General features: G+C 55.0%; 2 protein-coding genes and 1 long non-coding RNA gene across 5 annotated transcripts; 2 read left to right on the plus strand and 1 right to left on the minus strand.

Moving 5' to 3' along the window:
* On the plus strand, positions 1-10476 carry PRPS1 (phosphoribosyl pyrophosphate synthetase 1). The gene is made up of 7 exons (XM_021406301.1): positions 1-313; positions 2248-2431; positions 2776-2874; positions 4528-4652; positions 5783-5956; positions 6607-6766; positions 8670-10476. The coding sequence occupies exons 1-7, from the start codon at positions 192-194 to the stop codon at positions 8760-8762; spliced, it is 957 nt and encodes a 318-aa protein (XP_021261976.1). The 5' UTR covers positions 1-191; the 3' UTR covers positions 8763-10476.
* LOC110403248 lies at positions 10221-12585 on the minus strand. The gene is made up of 2 exons (XR_002441573.1): positions 10882-12585; positions 10221-10783 (listed from the first exon to the last, which is right to left on the minus strand). It is a non-coding gene; the product is annotated as an uncharacterized LOC110403248 (long non-coding RNA).
* Positions 12975-14529, plus strand: TMSB15B (thymosin beta 15B). 3 transcript variants are annotated; one of them, XM_021406303.1, is made up of 3 exons: positions 12975-13094; positions 13422-13526; positions 13998-14529. In XM_021406303.1, exons 2-3 carry the CDS (start codon positions 13427-13429, stop codon positions 14033-14035), a joined length of 138 nt encoding a protein of 45 aa, XP_021261978.1. In that variant the 5' UTR covers positions 12975-13094; positions 13422-13426; the 3' UTR covers positions 14036-14529. The 3 variants fall into 3 exon arrangements, with proteins under 3 accessions (XP_021261978.1, XP_021261977.1, XP_021261979.1); XM_021406302.1 differs by having other exon boundaries at positions 12997-13106; XM_021406304.1 differs by having other exon boundaries at positions 13075-13126.

Below are 18962 nucleotides of genomic sequence, written 5' to 3' on the forward strand. Positions count from 1 at the left end.
CCGCGCGGCTGGCGGGAAGGGGTAAGATGGCGGAGTAGCCGCGGGCCGGCGTGGCTTGCGCTCTCCTTGCCGCGTCCCCTGGCAGGAGGCGGGTGGATCCCAGCGCCGCAGCGGGCCGCGGTGCGAGGCGGAGCGGGGAGCAGGAGGAGGGGAAGGAGGAGGGCAGCGCTCCCGCCGCCGCAGCTGCCGCCATGCCCAACATCAAGATCTTCAGCGGGAGCTCGCACCAGGACCTGTCGCAGAAGATTGCCGACCGCCTGGGCCTGGAGCTGGGCAAGGTGGTGACCAAGAAGTTCAGCAACCAGGAGACATGGTGAGGCGGGGGCGGGGCCGCACTACAGCTCCCGGCGGGCAGCGCGGCGACAACGGCCTGGGTTCCGCGGGGGCGCCGCGCGGGGGTTGCTGGGAGTTGTAGTGCGCTGCGGGTGGCGGCCTGGCACGGCAGGGGCTGGGGGCGGCCGCACCCCGCGGGCCTCGCACCTGGGCCGGCGGCTCCGGGCTCTGGGCTCCGGCCTGGGGCTCCCGTGGGCGCCCTGATGCGGCGGGCCCCGGGCTGCGGCCGCCCCTTCTCCGCCCTCTGGCGGCGCGGTGCGGGGCTGCCCTTCTGGAGGCCGGGGGGGAGCCTGGGCGGGGCCGGAGGTGTGGTGCAGGTGTGCGGGGTGTGACACACACACACACACACGGCCCCGGGCCTCCCCAACCCCCCTCCCCCCGAGCCCTGGCAGCTGCGGCCTCGCTGTGTTCCTGCATCTGTGGAGTGTGGAGGAAAGGAGAGGCTAAAATGTATTCCAAGATATGAAACATCTCCCGGAAAACAGCTGTATGTGCTATTCCCAGTGTGATACGAGGAATCCTGAATGGTTGCCCGGAACAATCTCTTACAGACATGAGACGAATTGTTTCCATGACATGGTGTTGTAATTGCTGCCTTGAGACAGTGCACGTAGGTGTGAAGGGGCTCTGTATGACGGATAGCAATGCCATTGCATTGTCCTCGTGTTTAACTGCTCCTGCCCTCCCAGCAGGCCCTGCGTGAGCTTTGAACATCTAACTTACATCTAACTCCTATTTATCTCCATAAACTCATGGCCTGTGCTGGGGAAAAAAAAAAAAGCTGAACAGTTCATTGGTGCTGTTACGCAGTAAATGTCCTGAATCAGCTCTAATGTTAAACTCTAGTATTAAAATGCAGCGGGAGATGGCACTGTGTGCTCGTTCAGGTCCTCGCCCACTGGGAAGGTCTCCATAAGAGCCTGGAGCGTGCTGTAAGCGTGGCAAGATGACTTGGAGTTAGCAGTTTGCTGGTGGGGGTGGAGCAGCGAGACCAGGCGTTCAACAAAAACGTGTTGAAGGGGGAGGATGATACAATAAATGAATAGAATTAAAGGTCTACCCTCAGGTGCTCTAAAAACAAAGCCATTAGGGGTGTGGGGCTAATCACCCGTCGGCTGCAGGATGTGTGAGCATCGCCAGCACGGGAAGAAACTGGGAGAGGATTTGTCCTCCCTGGAGCCACTGTGGGTTCTTTCCACATCTGTGGCAGGCTTCTCTAAACTGTTGCAGTGCTTAGTGTTTCATCTCGTACAGCATTTCTACAGGAGCCTCAAACCTGAGATGGCTGCTTGCCTTCCAGCCCAGCTTCTGGCGCAGGTGTCCCGACACACGCGCTGGAGCTGGCGGCGTGCTGCTGGCAAACAGGACCTTTGGCTTGTGTTCAGTGCCTTCATCAGCAGGGATTAGTGTGCATTACATCCAGGAGGAAATTAACCCCAAAAGCCTTTCCAGAGTGAAAAGCTGGAGGGCTTCTCTGTTCAAGGCAGTGAAAAGCTGTTAGGGCTCTAATAGAATAATCTGCTGCAGCGTGGCTTCTGTTAGAAGCTTGGCTTGGCTTTCCCTGCTGACTGGGTATCATCCCTGCTTCCTTTATTCACTGCTGCTTTGTACTTCTGCGATTTGGGGGGACAGGAACTGTTTGAGGGGGGTTTACATGCTCAGCTTGCGTTGAGATTAAAAGCAGAGGCTGAGCGCTTTCAGCCTTATTGAACCATTAAATGCGAGCAGCGAGCGCTGCGAAACAGCTACTGAGCAAACAAGCCGCAGTGTTGGTGCCGAACACCCGTGATTACATGGTGCTGTCACCCACAGCCCCTCGGGAATGCAGCCCCTTCCTCTCCCTGCAGGCGCACGTAATGACTGCGGCTTTGATTTCTGTTTGGATCCAACTCTTCTTTCCCCATCTGTTCCCAGTGTGGAAATAGGCGAGAGCGTACGTGGGGAGGACGTCTACATCGTGCAGAGCGGCTGTGGGGAAATCAATGACAATCTGATGGAGCTCCTTATCATGATAAATGCGTGCAAGATTGCCTCAGCCAGCAGGGTCACAGCTGTCATCCCTTGCTTCCCTTACGCTCGGCAGGACAAAAAGGACAAGGTAAGGGATTCGAGGAGGGGTTCTGCTGGGGAGAGATGTATGCGTGCTTGGAGAGGCCAGCGGGCCTGCCCGCCTGCCAAGGTTTAGCTGAAATTGAATACGTGGAGGAAGAGAGAAAACTTAATTTAACTTAAACCCGAGGGCATCGAACTGCAGATTGATCTTCACAAAGATGTAGTTCTGCTTGAAAACATACTAACCTGTAATCAGCAGCTGATGAAAAGATGCGATGTTAATGAGTGCTTCTTTTAGTAACTGCTTGCGAATCATTGCCTAGAGGTGGAAGGCTAACGTCTTGATGAAGGAGTTAAACTTGTCTTAAATACTGTTTTTTCCTGTACTAGAGCCGAGCCCCGATCTCTGCTAAGCTGGTTGCAAACATGCTGTCTGTGGCAGGAGCAGATCACATCATCACGATGGACCTGCATGCATCTCAGATTCAGGTAGGAGCTGAAATCAGGAAGCACTTAGCTGCTCCCATCTGAGCCTGTTTACTGCCTTGCAGGCTTTCCCGTCCTCTGCTTTTTTTAGCTACAGCAACAGTCAGCACTTGGGAGCTCAGGGCTGGAAAGGAGTTGTAGGGTCGGTTAGAAAGGGGGTGGGGAGGTGGGCAACAGGTTGCTCTGTAAATAAAATCATAGCTGCTCTTAATCAGACCAAGCATAATGAGCCCTGCATAAATGAATGTTGGGTTAGTAAATGATCCGTGCCACTTGGTCACCATACAGGGGCACCATGTGTTCTTAATTGGTCCTTTGAGGAATTTCAGATGGAGAATGGTTTTATTTAGAGTATTCTTGAATACTGAGCAGAGCTTCCTGATACAGGAAAGTCAGGGGGGAGTGAGCAGTGCTGTCTGACACAGCGGGTGGCAGCACTGCTGCCCTGAGGTTACCACACCCTCCAGTTGTGCTGGCACAGCTGCTTATGAGCATTCAGTTGACCAGGACAGTTATGTGAAAGCTTGCTGCTGATGAGCTCATGCTGATGAAAGCTTGTATCCATTCCACCCTTCCTCTAAGTTGGCTTTGATCCCCTCCCAAGCTGCTGGTGAACTGAAAATGGTGGGTTTTGCTGGGAACGAGGCATCTCACCTGAGCAGTTGAAATTTTGGCCAGGACTTGCTCTGAAACAGGAGGAGCTGTTTACCAGGGAGAGGAGGGACAGCAAGGTGTTGTTAGTCTTGCCTCTTTCCACCTTGAACAAGCTGTGAGACCAAGAAACCAGTTTACACCTGGGATAGCTGTTGCACATCTGTTGTGTTGGTGCAAGCGTTTTGAGTCCAGGGAGGTCAGCTATCTGCTGCCTGGTGAAGTAGGTGGGCTTGCTGTCATTCTAATGGTTGAAAATGCAGCCACTCACACATCAGTATAAATTCTGGTGGTGTTTGCCCAGAAATGCTTCATCTCAAATGGAAAATCTATGGGAGTGCAGCTGAGATTTTCAGAAAGATCTCAGAGCCCAGCGTGCTATTCCCCTTCCCTACGCAGGTTGGCGCAGCGATGTCTGCTGTGGGGATCACCCTTCAGCAGCAGCAGGGATGAGATGCAGATGAATAATTGGTTTTGTGCAGGCCATTGTCCAGCATGTCTGGCTTCAGCCTGGTTCTTGGTTACTGAGAAAGGGCGTGTGGGGTTGCTGAACCTAGAAATGATGGAAGGAAGGATCTGCTCCCCTACACCTTGAGTGTAAGGCTTGTTGTGCCAGGCACTCCTCCCTGCTCCTATCCATTGCTCCCTGTCCAGCATTAACTTACAGTGACCTTTGAGGTTTACCTGGAGGAGTCTGCTGGGTCAGTGTACAGTTGTGCAACCAGGTGCATTGCCATGTTTTGATGTTGGTTTTCTATACCACTTCAGATAGAACTAATTCCATGTTGTAAAAGTGTCAGTTGTAAAGCGTTACTTATGGTGATAAACTGGTTCCAGTCATACCACTGTTCTGTATATCCCGAAGGCTACTGCTGTTCCATTAAGAGAAGTAGAAAGGAAAACAGAAAATGCTGTGGCTGTGTGCCTGGTAACATAGAAATCTTCTGCCAGCTGGTCTTGGAATGTGACCTTCAGTTACATCTGTTCCTGTCATCTTTCTTGCAGGGCTTTTTTGACATCCCTGTTGATAACTTGTATGCTGAACCTGCTGTACTGAAATGGATCAAAGAGAATATTCCTGAGTGGAAGAACTGCACCATTGTTTCACCAGATGCTGGAGGAGCCAAGAGGTAAGCTGTCAGAGCAAGCAGAGGTGCTGCTTCATCTGCCTGAATTCCTGAGCATGCTTGTAACTAGCTGTGACCCTGCTCTCAAGACATGTTCCCCCTCTGCCAGCTTGCTACAGCTAGGGAAGAGTGGTTGATTACTCTTCCTGGGCAATAATTAGAAGGTTTCTTGAGCTACATGGAGAATTAAATAGATTCTGGAATCACAACTGCATAGATAAGAGGTGGACAATTACTTCATCCCGTGGACTAAAGTTGATCTTTGTAGGAAGGGAGTTATGCAGGTTAGAAGAGAATTGTGTGGCTCATGCTCCTGTGCCAAGACAAGGTAGCTCCTGCTGGTGAATAATGCATTTTCATCTAGACTGTTCTCTCCGTGGTATTTAGCCTACTGAGGCATTTTCTTGCTTTATTGCTCTTAATTTTAATTGCTTGCTGTGATTTCAGCCTGCTGCTGCTCGTCCTCTTCCCTGAGAGCAAAGATGATAGACGATTCCTTTCTTAAGAGCAGCAGCATATGTTACAGCACATTTCTGCTTTGATAGCCTGACAATCTCCCATCTTTCTGCAGATGAACAGCAGCTTGTGGGCAGTCTGGAACGGTGTCAGATTAGGCAGAAACAAGGCTGATTCTTTATGGTTCTGTGTAGTGGCTACACGTGAGCAGCAAGGCAAAGCAGGTGTATTCTTTAATCCAGGAGACTGTTACACCAAAATGTTGATGTGTGCTGACCTGAGCCACACACTCTGGAGTGACTGAAGCTATCTGTTACAAAGAGCCAAGCTGCCTGCCTTCCTGTAGCAGTGCTGTGGCCTGGGTGTCAGCTGAGGCCTTCTGTACTGTCAGCTCCTTGTTGTATAATGCAGTCCAGGCGGAGCCCAGACAGCCAGCTGTCATCTGACTTTTCACCAGCAATGCTTTTACATCTTTATCAGGATATAAAGTTTGGGTCCCTCCAGGAAATGTTTTCTGTGGTCTCTTTACCGATGTCTTCTATGAATTGCTTGGGAGCAGTGAACAGGTGTGCCGACAGCTTCTTTTACTGCAATCTCAGCCTCTTGTCAGTTTTAGAAGAGATCTGACTGAAGCTACTGTGGAGTTAAACGTGGTCTGGGAACTGTTCTCTCTTCAGAGTGACCTCCATTGCAGATCGATTGAATGTAGACTTCGCCCTCATTCACAAGGAGCGCAAGAAAGCCAACGAGGTGGATCGCATGGTGCTGGTGGGTGATGTGAAGGACAGGGTGGCCATTCTGGTGGACGATATGGCAGACACGTGTGGCACCATCTGTCATGCTGCAGACAAGTGAGTAGGGGCTGGCTGATGCTTCCCTCAATCAAAAAAAAAAAAACAACCCAGCCATTGTTAGGGATGACTAATGGAGGAATTTATTTGCATGTGAAGTTTCACAGGGTGGGATAGTTTATTGATTATCTGTCCTGTGATATGAAATAAATAAGTCTAGCTGAACTTCTGTATGGGTAGCTGGGTGGTCTCCTCTTCCATTTGAAAGCAGTTTGTATCAAAGGTATGGCTGGTGGGTATTGCTCTTGATGGTGAGTTTAGTGATGTTTGATATTTCTCAAATTTAATAGTAGGTAGGTTGCCATCACTGACTGATAGAATTAAATGCTGTCTCAACCATCACCTTAATATCACACACCTGAATTTCTATTAGTAAGCTTTCCAGGCTTTGATATCAGCTGTCTATGCTAGAAAAGCCACTACTTGGTAGTACCAGCCACCTTGTGCTGGCAGAAGTCACAGAAGGTGGATTTGTGTGATACAGCCCAAATATCCCAGGACTGATAAGTGTTGTTGCAATGTGTAACTCGCTTGTGGTGGATTTTATGGTGCTTGTTCAACTGTTTGCTTACCCCATGCCCTGAACCCATGTCACTTTAATGCTGGTTTCTCAATGTCTCATCCTTCTCTTCCCCCTGCCCTGCTCTTAGGCTTGTGTCAGCTGGAGCCACCAAAGTTTATGCCATCTTAACTCATGGGATCTTTTCTGGGCCGGCGATTTCTCGGATCAACAATGCCTGTTTTGAGGCAGTGGTGGTCACAAACACGATACCCCAGGAGGACAAGATGAAGCAGTGCCCTAAAATCCAGGTGAGCATCTCCTCCTTTTTCTTCTTGGGGACGGTAGCACTTGTCTGTCTCCCTTGTGGTGGGGAAAACACCAATACTGTCTGGTATTAACAGCAGTACTATCAGACTGTAGCTTCCTGATTCCAGTGCTGACCAGTCCTCGTGTTCTAACTGCTGAGGGTTAGCAGACCTGTTACACTTCTGAAATACACCTCCTTATCCAGGTAGTCTTAGACATTGAAGTTATTTTTTTTCAGTGCTTGCCTCACCTAGAGCAGATCACTGATCACATTGGGAGGCCACGATGTAAGCAAGCAGTTGTCACTCCTGCAGAGCATACTTGCATGCAAAGGACGTGTGCACAAGCAGAAAGCAGTAGGTAGGAGTTTGTCAAGTTGATAATGATGCTGACCTCAGTTGTGAAGTCATCACCCACCACAGCAGGGGAGGGTGCAAGCCTTTTTCCCCACAAAAGGAAGGTCAGGAGAAGCTGTCTGGAAGGATTTCTGGTCTCTGTGGGAAAAGTGCTGCTCTTGCTGCCTTTCCTGATGCCCTTGGGAGATCAGGGAAGCTACTGACTGAGTTCAGAACAGCAAGTGCAAAAAAAAAAAGTATGATTTAAAAGGATGCAATACTCCAAATGTTGCCTCGTATTTCCTAGCCTATAACCAACCCTTTATCCAGATTTCTTTATCCAGATGTCCCTTCTGTGAGACAGTGTTTCATAGGGAGGAAGAGGTGTGGGGAAACCATGTGCGATATGTGAGTGTAACAGCTGCAAGTGAGCTGAAGAGGGAGCTCAGTCTCAGTCCATGCACATGCTGTGCTGGTTTGGCTGAGCAGGTGGCAGCTCCACAGCACAGTGTTCAGGTACTTAGGAAAGATAAAGAAAACCACTTTGCCATCCACATGAAAACCAGCAGCTGGCCTCTTGGTGCTCATTTTTTAATCTTAGGTTTTCCATTTAGGGAAAGTGCTGTGGTGTTTTGTTTGTGCAGCTGGGGCAACTTCCCTGGAAGCAAAAAATCTGCTGTAGAACGTACAGATTCCCTCTGTTAGCAAACAGCTGGGAGCTGTGGCCTTACCTGAGCATTTGGGCATTAGTGGGTTCATCAGGTGAAGATACAGCTATAGTCACTCAATCACAGACACTGTGAGCACTGATTCCCAGCACAGACATATAGGACAAAGGCATGTAAGATTGCAGTGGAGTAGTTTTACAGCCTGTCACACATCACTCTTTTACACTAACATCAGCTGTTCAGCATTTGGGAATGAAGAACTGGAGGAGTTGTTGCAAGCCCCATGTTCTGTCTGCTTTCTGCAGCTCTTATGCTTTTTTTTTTTCCCCTTCCTTCTTAGGAGGCAAATTATCCAGAAGAAAGAAAATGTGAAATATGAATTTCACTTGATTCATGCACTGTGTCCGTGGTGCTTCTTAGACTGCCCTATATTGAAGTGTTAGATGCTGGGGTTCTGAGCTGGAGTTTTGAGTCTTGGTTTTTTCCTCTCCTGTTTAACTGGTTTACCCCACCAGGTGGAGCCAGCACAGTAACTTGGGACTGAACTGGGGCCCTGTAGCTTCATCTCTGATAAAGCCTTGCAGTGGCAATGGTAAAGCCTCATGACTCAAGGGAAGCAATCTTGATCTTGCTGTAAACTCCTTGAACTTCTTTGCAACCTACAGAGTGAATAAGATAGTCCCAGGGTGCATGGAATGGGGTGAAAGTCTAAGGAGTCTCAGCAGAGAAAGGCAACAGACTATCATCCTGAGAACAGAGGGACAGAGAAGTGAATCCCTGTCCTGTGTAGAACTATAATTTGTCTTCATCTGGTCCGTTACAGGGGGGTAAGGAGTTCACTCTTGAATTTTTTTCTCACTTACCAGCCATTCTCACAGGTTTGCTGTCTCTTTCCCCTCCAGGTGATTGACATCTCAATGATCCTTGCGGAAGCCATCAGGAGGACTCATAATGGGGAATCTGTCTCCTACCTATTCAGCCATGTCCCTTTATAACAACCAATGCCAGCTTCTGCTTGTATGGCTTTTTTTTTTTTAAACCAAAAGTTGTTCAGCTTGTTGTAAAGTCCAGTAGAAGACTCTGCTTGTTCCAGTGCAGTTCTCCACAGCTCCTCCTGCTTTAAGTCAGGCTTACTGGCTCTGACCCCAGCACTGGGAGGCTGGGGGGGAAAAGCTCACCTCTGTAACACTCCAGCTGTGCCAGCAACCCTGTGCGTGGGGGCTCATCAGTAGTATTGACTCAATACTGCAGATCTGTGGAGAGCGGGACTGACACATGGCGCATTGCCACAATTATTTTTGGAGGGAGGGGGTGGGAGAGGGTTTGTCTGTGGGCAGGGTTAGGTGATCTGGTGTGCACACCCTGAATTGTTGGGGAAGTAGATCTCCCTAGGGCATGTTGGTCTGGATCTACAACAAGAGCCCAAGAGACTGCTGTCTTACTGCTCCGCACCTGACAGAAGCTCTTGAAGAGGGATGAGGAAGGCTTGTGTCTTGGCTGAGCTTGGCCATAGCTGAAGCCTTGGGGACACCTAGGAAGTGTTTGACACCTGGGAGGTGGCTCAGCTACACCTTCCTCTTGTGAAAGGAGGCCAGTGTAGCTCGCAGACTTGAATTCCCACTTAATTACTGAAGAAATGGCCTTTCACGTGCTGCGCAACAAAATGCTGAGAGCGTGGTCTGCAGCGCTGCCTTGCTGTTGTGTTCACTTAGTGGTGAAGGTGCTTCCTGGGCAAGTATTCTACTCCCTCTTATGTGGAGGACGCCTGTTGGTTGTGGGCTTTAGGTTTTAGGGTAGATTCAAACCCGTTCCCATTAGCCTTGCTATGACTGGAGGACTGCTGTCGTGTACTGTAGCTGCACCTGGGCATGCTGTGCACAAATACCTTGATCCTTTTCTACCAGTACCCTTGTAACTGAGCCTCTCCACCCCACAGAAGCTTGGCTTCTGGCAGTGGGTTGAAGGGACTCGTGTTACATAGCACTGGGAAAACCACAGATCCAAAACCAATCTGATGGGCAGCGAGGTGCCTGAAAGAAAAATACCAAAACTGGAGTTGGCTGAGGCTCTTGGCTGTAAAATAAGTGTCATCCAAAACTTGAATGCATGGTAACTGTACCAGACAATCTTAAAGTAAATTAAGTCTCTCCTGGACTCTTACAGTGTTACAAGCCAAGCTGTTTTATGTTCTGGTTTTTATAAGCACTCCTCCTCGATTTGTTTGTGAGATGGGGAAGGGAAAAGGGAAAAGAAGGAACTTGAAATGACTTGCTGGGGTAACTAGCATGGCATTGGGAGGCTGGGGCGTAAGTGGAACTAAGTGGGGAAAAAAAGGTGGTCAAGATCTGGGGAAGTATCACTTCAGTTGTGCCTTTTAATGAGAACTTCTCCCCTCTCCCTTCCTAGAATTCCTGTCCTGTGGCAATGTTAACACTTCTATTTACAGTGTAGGGTTTTTTTTTTTGTATGAGAACTGGTGTTTGTCTGGAAAATGCGTCCCTTGCTTCTTTGCTTTGCATCCTGCACTGAGCTGTGCCGAGCCCCATTCCTGCCTCCCGCTTCGGAGCCCCTGCTGCCGCGCTGCCAACGCCTCGAGAGCCAGGACGAAGAGCAGCAGCGTGAGGATATTCAGCAGCATTTGTGTTTAAAATATGTGACCTGATGAAGGAATTAAACTTTTATTTAAAAAACAAAAAAACCGAACAAACACACGTGGCTTCTGCCTCTGAGTGCTTTTAGGAACCCCCACAACAACGGTGCGCGTCTCCTGAGCGAGGTGGTGACGTGGTTTGGAAGGGACCTTGGCAGCTCCCCTGGCTTAGCAGCAGGGCTGACTGCGAGGGTCTGCTCGGCTGTGCTCACGCTGCATGGGACAGCGTGCCTGGGACTGAGCTGCTGGGAGGGGTGGCCTTTGGATCTGGTTTTGTAGACTTGGGCTGCGGTCGTGCAGTTTCTCTCCTGTTCAGTTTCGTATCTGAGCAGATCTGTTCGCATCAGTGTTCAGTGGTGGTAAAACCTGAATAGTTGAGCAAGCATGAGTGAAGAATTGCAAAGCATCGTGTGCGAAGCTAATGATTTGAGACAGCAGGATTGTGACGAGAAGCACTTGTTTACCTGAACTATGATCCTTTCTCGTTGCATCTTGTAGACCCAGAAAGCATAAGTGAGATGGGAAGGAAGGAAGGAGGTGGCAGCTCTAGAGAAAGGTCTTTGACCTCAGAATAGTCATCGTGCCCCGGACTGGACCACTGCATCAGGAGCCGTGCCCTCAGGTAGTCCTTCATTGAAGACCATTGTTCCTCTGTTAAAATAATTCAGTACTGATCCCTGAATGGGGGAATATTTTACCCCCCACGTGGGCAGTGTGCTGGTGATGGTGTGGGTCTCATGAAAGTGATGTGACAGGCTCGATCTTGCTTGAGAACATGAGCTTCACAGCTCAAGGTTCTCTCATTCAGAGGGCTCCTAATGCTGGTGTGCGTGTCCTCCTTCCTTGGTCACCTGAATAAAAAGCTGGAGGAGGGGGGGACAGTGTAGACAGAGCTCTGTGTGGCAGCGCTGTAGCTGTGTGAAGGATGGGTGATGTGAGGACTGCTGCAGGGAGGCAAAGCATCTGTGCACTGGAAACCTTCAGAGGAGGAGGACTGGACGCTTCAGTAAAAAGTTGCTGCTTTAACTTAAAGAATTACTTCATTTCAAATTGCTAAACCCTATTTGAAGAGACGGGCTGACTGGAAGCGACCACTGCGATGGCGAAGTCCCACGTTGCCTTTCGTGCATGGACATAGGAGGAGGAAAGCATTCTCCCTCTCCTGCTTGGTCACAAAGGCAGCTCAGGCAGCTGTACAGGGGCACCCCTCTGCTCTAGGGCTGCCTGGGGGGGAAAGCAGCCCCAGAAGGAGCAGGGCACGGAGCTGAGCTGCCCTGCAGGGTTTGCTCCCGCAGTGCCGGCTGCCCTGCAAAGTGCTGGTGCTGGCAGCAACAGCAGCACAAAGGGACGTATCAATCACGACCGCGTCTCGTGTCTCAGCTCGGCTCTCTGCAGCTCCTGCACGGCTCGGGGATGCCCTGAGCCGCGGGGAGCTGGGCCGGCCACTTGTGCCTTGCAGGCAGCAGGGCTCTGCCGCTCGGAGCAAGACGGGGCACGTCCCAAATTGTTCTCCCCAGCATCTCCTTCCTGCTTCTGTGAGAAGAAATCCCTTAGCTGGGCTGTTCACCAACATGGAGGAACGAGCAGCTTCCTTGCTGCTATTTGGGCAACGGGGAAGTACGAGGGTTAACCGAGCCCTTTTTCTCAAAACTGCTGCCTAGGCTTAGTGCAAGGAGAAGTGAAATTGGTGAGAGGAACGAGCCGGTGCCTCGGTGTAACACGGCAGCCCCCGTGCACCCGTTGCCTCCGCGGTAGAAAAGCGGCCGCGCTGGTGCCCGGTGCCGTCCCTGCAGGAGGCGGAACCCTGTGCCCGGAGCCGGGGAGCGTCCCTCGAACCCGGAGAAGGGAAAGAAGCGTTCCTGGAATTGGTCACCGGGGCCCGTAGCCGCGGGCTGCGGGAGGTTTCAAACTCATCTAAAATGGCTGGCAGCTGTTCTATTTCGGGTCGGGGCTGCTTTCGCTTTCCGCCCCTCTGCTGCCGTCTCGGTTCCGTCGTTGTGAATTATTGAAAGCAGAAAGAGCGAAACGCGCGAGGGAGAGGCTGCGAGGGCAGGCCCGGGGAATCGGGCTGGGAGCTGAGCCCCGCATGCCTGCGGGATGGCTCCTGAACGCGGCCCTCGGGCCTCGCCCGCTCCGGGAGCGGCGGGTCCCCGCTCCGCGCCCAGACAAAGAGCACGGGGCTGCAGAGCGGGCTGAGCGCTGCTCACAGCGCAGCTCCCCCCAGCCCGGTGCTCGCGGCCGCGGGCACTGCGAGCGGAGCGGCTTCGTTGTGCCCCCACCCCCGCCCCCACTCAGGACCCGGCCCTGCTGAGGGGCCGCTGCCGCATCGCAGTGCTCCGGAGCCCCCGGGGGTCCCTCCTTCCCACGGAGCCGTGTGTGTGTCTACGCGGGTGTGCGGCACAGCGCCCTGTGCACACACACACACACGCTCGCGTACCCCTCCCGCGCCGCGGGGCATCACGGGAGTTGTAGTTCTCCCAGCGCCCCCGCGGCGGCGGCGGGAAGCGGCGCGCGGACTACGCTTCCCAGCGTGCACCGCGGGCGGCGGAGCAGCCAATGGGCGCGCGGGATGGGCGGCGGCCGGGGTATATAAAGCGCCGCCCCACGCGGCGCGCTTCAGCCTCACCTGGGGAGCGCGGAGCGGAGCAGCCCGGCGGCGGAGGAACGGAACAGAGCGGTGCGGAGCGGGGTGCGGTGCGGTCCAGTCCGGTGCGCGCAGCCCGAACGGTCCCCGCGGGCGGGGGCTGCGCTTAGGGCTGGAGCTCGGGGGGTGCTCCCGGGTTCCCCTCGGGGCAGGGGGTGCGGTCACGCGGGGGTCCCCGGTGGGCGCGGGGAGGCGGCGGGCCCCGCCCTGCGCTATTGTCCGCGGTGCGAAGCGGGCGCGGGGCGGCGGGCGGCGCCCCGGGGCGGGCGGCCTTTGTCTGCGCGGTGCCGAGTGCCCCCCCCCCCCCCCCCACCCGCAACGGAGCCCCGCTGATACGAGCTTTGGGGGGGGGTCTCATAGGCAAAATGTGCGACAAACCGGACCTGTCGGAGGTGGAGAAATTCGATAAGAAGAAGCTGAAAAAGACCAACACGGAGGAGAAGAACACGCTGCCCTCCAAGGAGAGTGAGTGCGGAGGGGATGGAGCCGGGGGTGGGGGGGCTGCACGGCCCCGGTCACGGCCGGAGAGGAGCGGGTGTCCCGAGCGCTGATCTCACTGCTGAGGAATCCGTGGGGAGAGGCGGCTGGGGCAGCTGAGGAAAACGCACCCGGGGGCGGGGAGGGGGGGGTTGGGGGGGGGGGGGGGGGGTTGGGGGGGCTGGGGCACTCCCTGTGCTGTAGCCGTCGTCGGGACAAAGCTCTGGTGCGGTTGGTCACAGCCCCACGCGTGGGGACACTGCCCTCGGGTTGGAGCGTCCCGGTGGGGAGCTGCAGGAGGATGCTCGGTGCCCGTCGCCCTCCGGTGCTGGGTTCTGCCGTTGGGTTCAGACAATGAAACCCGGTGCCGGGCTCCGAGCGATCGCTCTGCAGCCGTCTCCAGTGGGTGTTCCTGCAGAGCGGCACCGGGGATTAATGGACCTCTTTCATCTCTTCCAGCCATCGAGCAGGAGAAGGAATGCGTGAAGTCCTCCTAGAGCGATGGTCTGGCAGGAAGAGCCACCACTTGATTACTCTTGGTTTTTTTTTTTGCTTTGAGTTAAATCATCTGTCTTTGTTGTTTTTTTTTTTTTTTAAAAAAAAAAAAACTTCCATCATGTGCACGTCTAGAAAACAGCCGTATCGCCTAATAACCCACTGCCCCACCTCGCTGGCAGCTTTGGCGGGTGGGGGACACCGAGCGTGGCCCCCCCGGTCCATCAGCCCAACCCAACCCCATCGGTGCTGCCCTGCTGACCGTGCTGACCTTGCTCTGGTGCGTGGGGAGGTGAGCAAGGGCTGCGGAGGCTCCTGGGGACGGAGCTCTGCACTGGGGGAGTGGGATCCTTCCTGGCCGGCCCTCGCCCTCGGTCTTGTCTCGCGTCCTTTTCACTGATGGTGTTCTGTAGCCTCACTCACAATTTTGTCTTCCTTGGGGGAAAAAAAAAAAATAATGAGAAGTTTATTATAAAATAAAACAAAAGTATAAAGACCTCGCTCATGGCTTGTGGCTTCTTCCCTGGGGAAGGTTCAGGGGTAGCCCTGGGGGTGGGAAGGGCAGGGCTGGAGGTTGGCGTTGCTCAGATGGATCCCTGCAGGGGCAGCCCAGCTCAGGGTGGGGACTGAGCCTCCTGCTCTGAGCAGTTCGTGTCCCCTGCCCAAAGCATCGCTGCAGGGCAGGGCTGGAGGTGCCCGCACTGGCTTAGGGGCGCTGGGTCCATCCCCTTGCTGCCTGGCACAGCCCTTCCCTTGCCTGCTTCAGCCCCTGCCCGTGGCTGAAGGAGTTTTTTACAGCCCCCGGGGATGGGCTTGGTACCCTCTCAGCTGTTCCTCGCCCTGCACAATGAGGCTCTGTGGGCGTCCCCGGGGCTCTGCTGAGGTTTCCCAGGATTTCCTCACCTCCCCCAGGAGGGTCACTGGCCAGGCTGCTGTGCCTGCAGAGATGGGAGCAGGCTGACCAACAGCTTTAGCTGCAGAAGCATAGGGGCTGTCCCCACCGATGCGATGGGCAGGGAAGTAGCAGCTGTCTCACCCAAACCTCTGAGGGCAAGAACCCAAAATGTTCCCATTGCTGGAGGAGGTTTGGCCAGCAAGGGGAGGACCCTTACAGAAAAGCCCTTTCTAGCAATGCTGTTCCTCCCTCCCTCCCTCCCTGCTCTGGACCTTCTCTTTTTCACCCCAGTGCAGCTGGGTGTGTGGGCAGCAGGGGTGCCTGCCAGGCTGATGGCCCCAAGCCGCGGTGGCTTTGGCAGCATGGGTGCAGAGGATGCTGCACTGTGGGGTGACCATCCCAGAGGGGCTGAGTGCTGCTGTCCCTTGTGTCCTGGGACTATCCATACCTCCCCACTGGGGCCCCGTCCGGCTGCTCTGGGGCGGTTTCCTCCCATGACTTTATCGGCTGTGAAGGAGGGAGGAGGCGGCTGAGTCACTGGCGGGAGGAATTTGGGCTCTGCAGGACAAATACCTGGTGAGCAGCAGCACGGGGCCAATTCCGCTCAGGGCTTGGGGCTGGGATGGGTGCCGGCCCCCCCGCCCTGCTGTGGGACTGACTGACTCAGCCAGGAGGGGATTTGGCCCCATGGGTTTGCAAGGAGATAATCTCAGGCATTGCGAGCGCGATAAGGCGAAGCCATGCTCTCAGCTTCGTAGCCATGCAAATCTGCAGCTCCTCTGTGTGCAGGGCAGAGCTGTCACCCAGCAGGGTGGCGTGGGGCCGTGTCCCCTTGCTGTGCAAGCACAGCTGCAGGGAGAGAGAAAGCACAAACATGAGCTGCAAGGGAAAACCTGCACAGGAGGTGTTTGGAAGCAGCCATGCATACATGCACGGCGTGTGCACAGTGCAGGTGCGAGCTCGGCAGGAAGGGAAAGCGGAGGGGATGCAGCGGTAGCGGGGAGGTGAAAGCAGTGGGTGAGGCAGCAGTTGCCAGCAGCACTGAGTGCAGCGCTCAGCACGCACCAACACCTCCCTGAGAAGCCGAGAAGTTATTACTGCTCTCGAAATAATGCCCGGGAGGTCAGCTTTATGAACAGCAGCTTGCTCATCCCCAGTGAGTAAGGACCGTAATAATATGAAGCTGGTGCGCTCCCAGCTCTCTGCCCTCTTGGCTAGAGCCTGGGCAGCAGAGCCCTCCAGAAGCTTTGGAGGTCTGCATTCAGTGAGGGGAGCTTTGTGCTCAGTCCCCTGCATCCCAGCGTGGCACCCCACGTTGTTCCGAGCATGGGGAAGGGATGGGAGCCGTCTGCTGCTGCGTGCTTTGCTTCACACCACGCGTGCCACCGGCGCCTGGGGGTGACAAGCCCTCAGTGGCAGCAGTGGCCAGCAGCCACACCAGAGAGTGGCCGAAATAAACTGCTCATCGGGGCCCCCCACTGCATTGCACGCATTCCCCCGGCGTGCTGCGAGCCGAGGGGCGAGCTGCCATGGGGAAGGCAGCTCTGGTGACACGTGGCACTTGTGCCTGAGTAGGGGCAGCTGATGGCGAGGAGCGGTGCTGTATTTTGGGAAGCAGCTGGCTCACACAGGAGACATTGTTCAACGTCTTTCTCCCCCTTCCTCGGTGCTTTATTACAAAGGATTATGGCGTGAAAAGTGGTTTTGTTCCTGTGCTCCCCCTTCCCGGCCCCACTCTGTGATTTATCCCCATTTGGGCAGCAGCTGCAGCTCCCCAAAGAGATGGGAGTGAGGTGGAGGTTCTGACCTGCGCAGAGGTGGTGGCAGCAATGCCCAGCAGGAAGGTGTAGGGCCAGGCAGGGATTGCAGGTGCCGGGGCCACCCGAAGTCACTTCTACCACTGGGCAAGGAGACGGGCAGGTAGCCAAGCAGACGCAGAGCCATGCAGCAGCAGTGGGGTTTGAGCTGGGAAAAGAACAAGGAATGAGGGCAGGGTGGGCATGCCCCCAAAGCCGAGGCATGGAGCAGCTCCCCTCCAGCCCTGCTTCGGGGCATTTCCTCCCACAGGCAGCCAGGACACTGCGGCCACCTCCATCTCCGTCCTGTGCCCACGCTGTGGTGACTCTGCTCATCCCCGGTGCAGGGCCGTGTCCCAGTGTGGAGCAGTGAGCTGTTGCCTGCCAGCCACCCCCACAACTTTCCAGGAACCAGCGCGGGATTGATGGGCAGCAGATAAGCATGCTGCAACAGCTTCCTCGTGCTGCGTCTTCCAAACAACCACCGTGCGTGTGCACTTACCTCCAGGTAAAACTCAGGCTGGGGCCTCCTCCCGTAGTGCTGCCACGCTGCCCTCTGCATTTCCAGCTGCTCTGCTCAGTGCTGTCCTTGGGTTTGTTCCCCACATCGCTGCTGTGCTGCACGGAAAGGCACGGTGATGCCATGCATGGTGCAGGGAGCTGGCGTGTGAGCGGTGCAGAGAAAAGGTGAGAATCAGGGCATGCAGCGGAGCACAAGGGGCTGGCAGAGGGCTCAGAGACAGGAGCAGAGCGGCTGGGTGCGAGCCCAGCGCCTGGGGCATTGCTAGAGTGCTGGGCTCAGGAATTACTCAGGGATGGTGGATGCACGCAGGGTGAGGAAGGCAGTGCCGGGCCGAATCAGTGCAGCTCTAGGAAAAGCCATCAGGTGACCACACAGGCTGCAGCAGCGCTGCTATGCCTGGAGTGGAACAGTGGGCGCTGCAAAAACCTCACCTCTGCCATCCATCCCATCCCCCAGAGCCAGCTGAGGGACTCCCGGGATGAGCTGTGGATGGGAAATGAGGCACGAGCAGCCCACCACCGGCTCTGCCCACCTGGTCCCCGCCCCATCGCAGCACCCAGAGCCCCAGGGGCACGTCCCCAGCACCCAGCCCGCAGGCAGCACGTGCTCCCACCCCCAGGGGCCTGAGCAGCACAGGGACGAGCCCACGCTTGCAGTGTTGTATCTCAGAGAGGCAGCTCAGCCGCCCGGGCGTGTTTCTCCTCGCTGCCTCTCCCGCACCGCTCCCAGCGGTACCTCCAGCATCCCACCATCACAAGTGGGAGGATGTGCTGTGATGAGCTGGGCAGTGCTCAGCTGCCAGCTGCTCCCGGCAGGCAGACCCCCTCCCAGCCCCCCTCCCCACCTGCAGCTCCTCGTGTTACCGGGATGTCCGGAGCAGTTGTTGTGCCTGGGGAGCTACTGGGTTTTGGGGGAGCAGCTGCAGAGCCGGTTGCCGGGTCTGGAATAAAGCAGGAAGAGGCTGGAGGCCCAGCTGCAGTGCAGGGCATGCCACGAGTTCATCGGGGCTCAAGTGGCCTTGATGTGCTGCACCCACTGCCCCTGCACATGGCTCCTGGTGATGCCCCCATCTCTGCAGGTGGGAGACATAAACGAATAGGTGCAATGTATAAATTCAATAGCTGTTTTTTCCCTAAGGTGGCCACCAAGCTGTGCCCACACACCTCGGAAAATTTGAACGAGGGGAGGGGACAGAAGGGCCCTTCGTTCCCAGGCTGGACGTGACTCTGGGCGGCCTGGTCTGGTGGTTGGTGACCCTGCACTCAGCAGGGGGGTTGAGACTCGATGATCTCCGAGGTCCTTCTCAACCCAGGCCATCCTATGATTCCATGATTCCCCCATGGAAGCAGCTCCCTCCAGCACCGCACCAGGCAGCCGCTATTGCCCACACCCAAAATCTGATCATTTCGATGCCAAATGCACTCGGGCCCACGTTTGGCAGCAGGTGATGGTAACCGACCCCAGCCCTGAAGGAAGGGTGCTCCTCACAGCCCCGTCTCCTCACACACAGGCCTCTGGGCTAATTCCTCCCATGACGGTTATATTCCTATAATCCCTATGACCTGATGGTAAATCCCCTCCCTGCCCAGCTCTCCGTGTATCTGGGGCTCTGCGGCACCGCTCGGGGCCCTCAGGAGACGCGCAGGGCTGAGGGGATGCGGGCAGCGCTCCCCGTGTGGCGGAACAGCCACGAATTGCTGCAGGCCCAACGAGCT

The sequence above is a fragment of the Numida meleagris genome, chromosome 8 (genome assembly GCF_002078875.1).
Source record: "Numida meleagris isolate 19003 breed g44 Domestic line chromosome 8, NumMel1.0, whole genome shotgun sequence".
In the NCBI taxonomy this organism is placed as follows: domain Eukaryota; kingdom Metazoa; phylum Chordata; class Aves; order Galliformes; family Numididae; genus Numida; species Numida meleagris.

What these genes read in the sequence shown, in the direction of transcription:
- TMSB15B (XM_021406303.1), top strand. Translation starts at nt 13,427, where the DNA reads ATGTGCGACAAACCGGACCTGTCGGAGGTGGAGAAATTCGATAAGAAG. An exon ending in CACGCTGCCCTCCAAGGAGA is followed by an intron (nt 13,527 to 13,997) that starts GTGAGTGCGGAG and finishes CATCTCTTCCAG; the next exon opens with CCATCGAGCAGGAGAAGGAA.
- PRPS1 (XM_021406301.1), top strand. Translation starts at nt 192, where the DNA reads ATGCCCAACATCAAGATCTTCAGCGGGAGCTCGCACCAGGACCTGTCG. An exon ending in GGCAGGACAAAAAGGACAAG is followed by an intron (nt 2,432 to 2,775) that starts GTAAGGGATTCG and finishes TTCCTGTACTAG; the next exon opens with AGCCGAGCCCCGATCTCTGC. An exon ending in GATGCTGGAGGAGCCAAGAG is followed by an intron (nt 4,653 to 5,782) that starts GTAAGCTGTCAG and finishes TTCTCTCTTCAG; the next exon opens with AGTGACCTCCATTGCAGATC.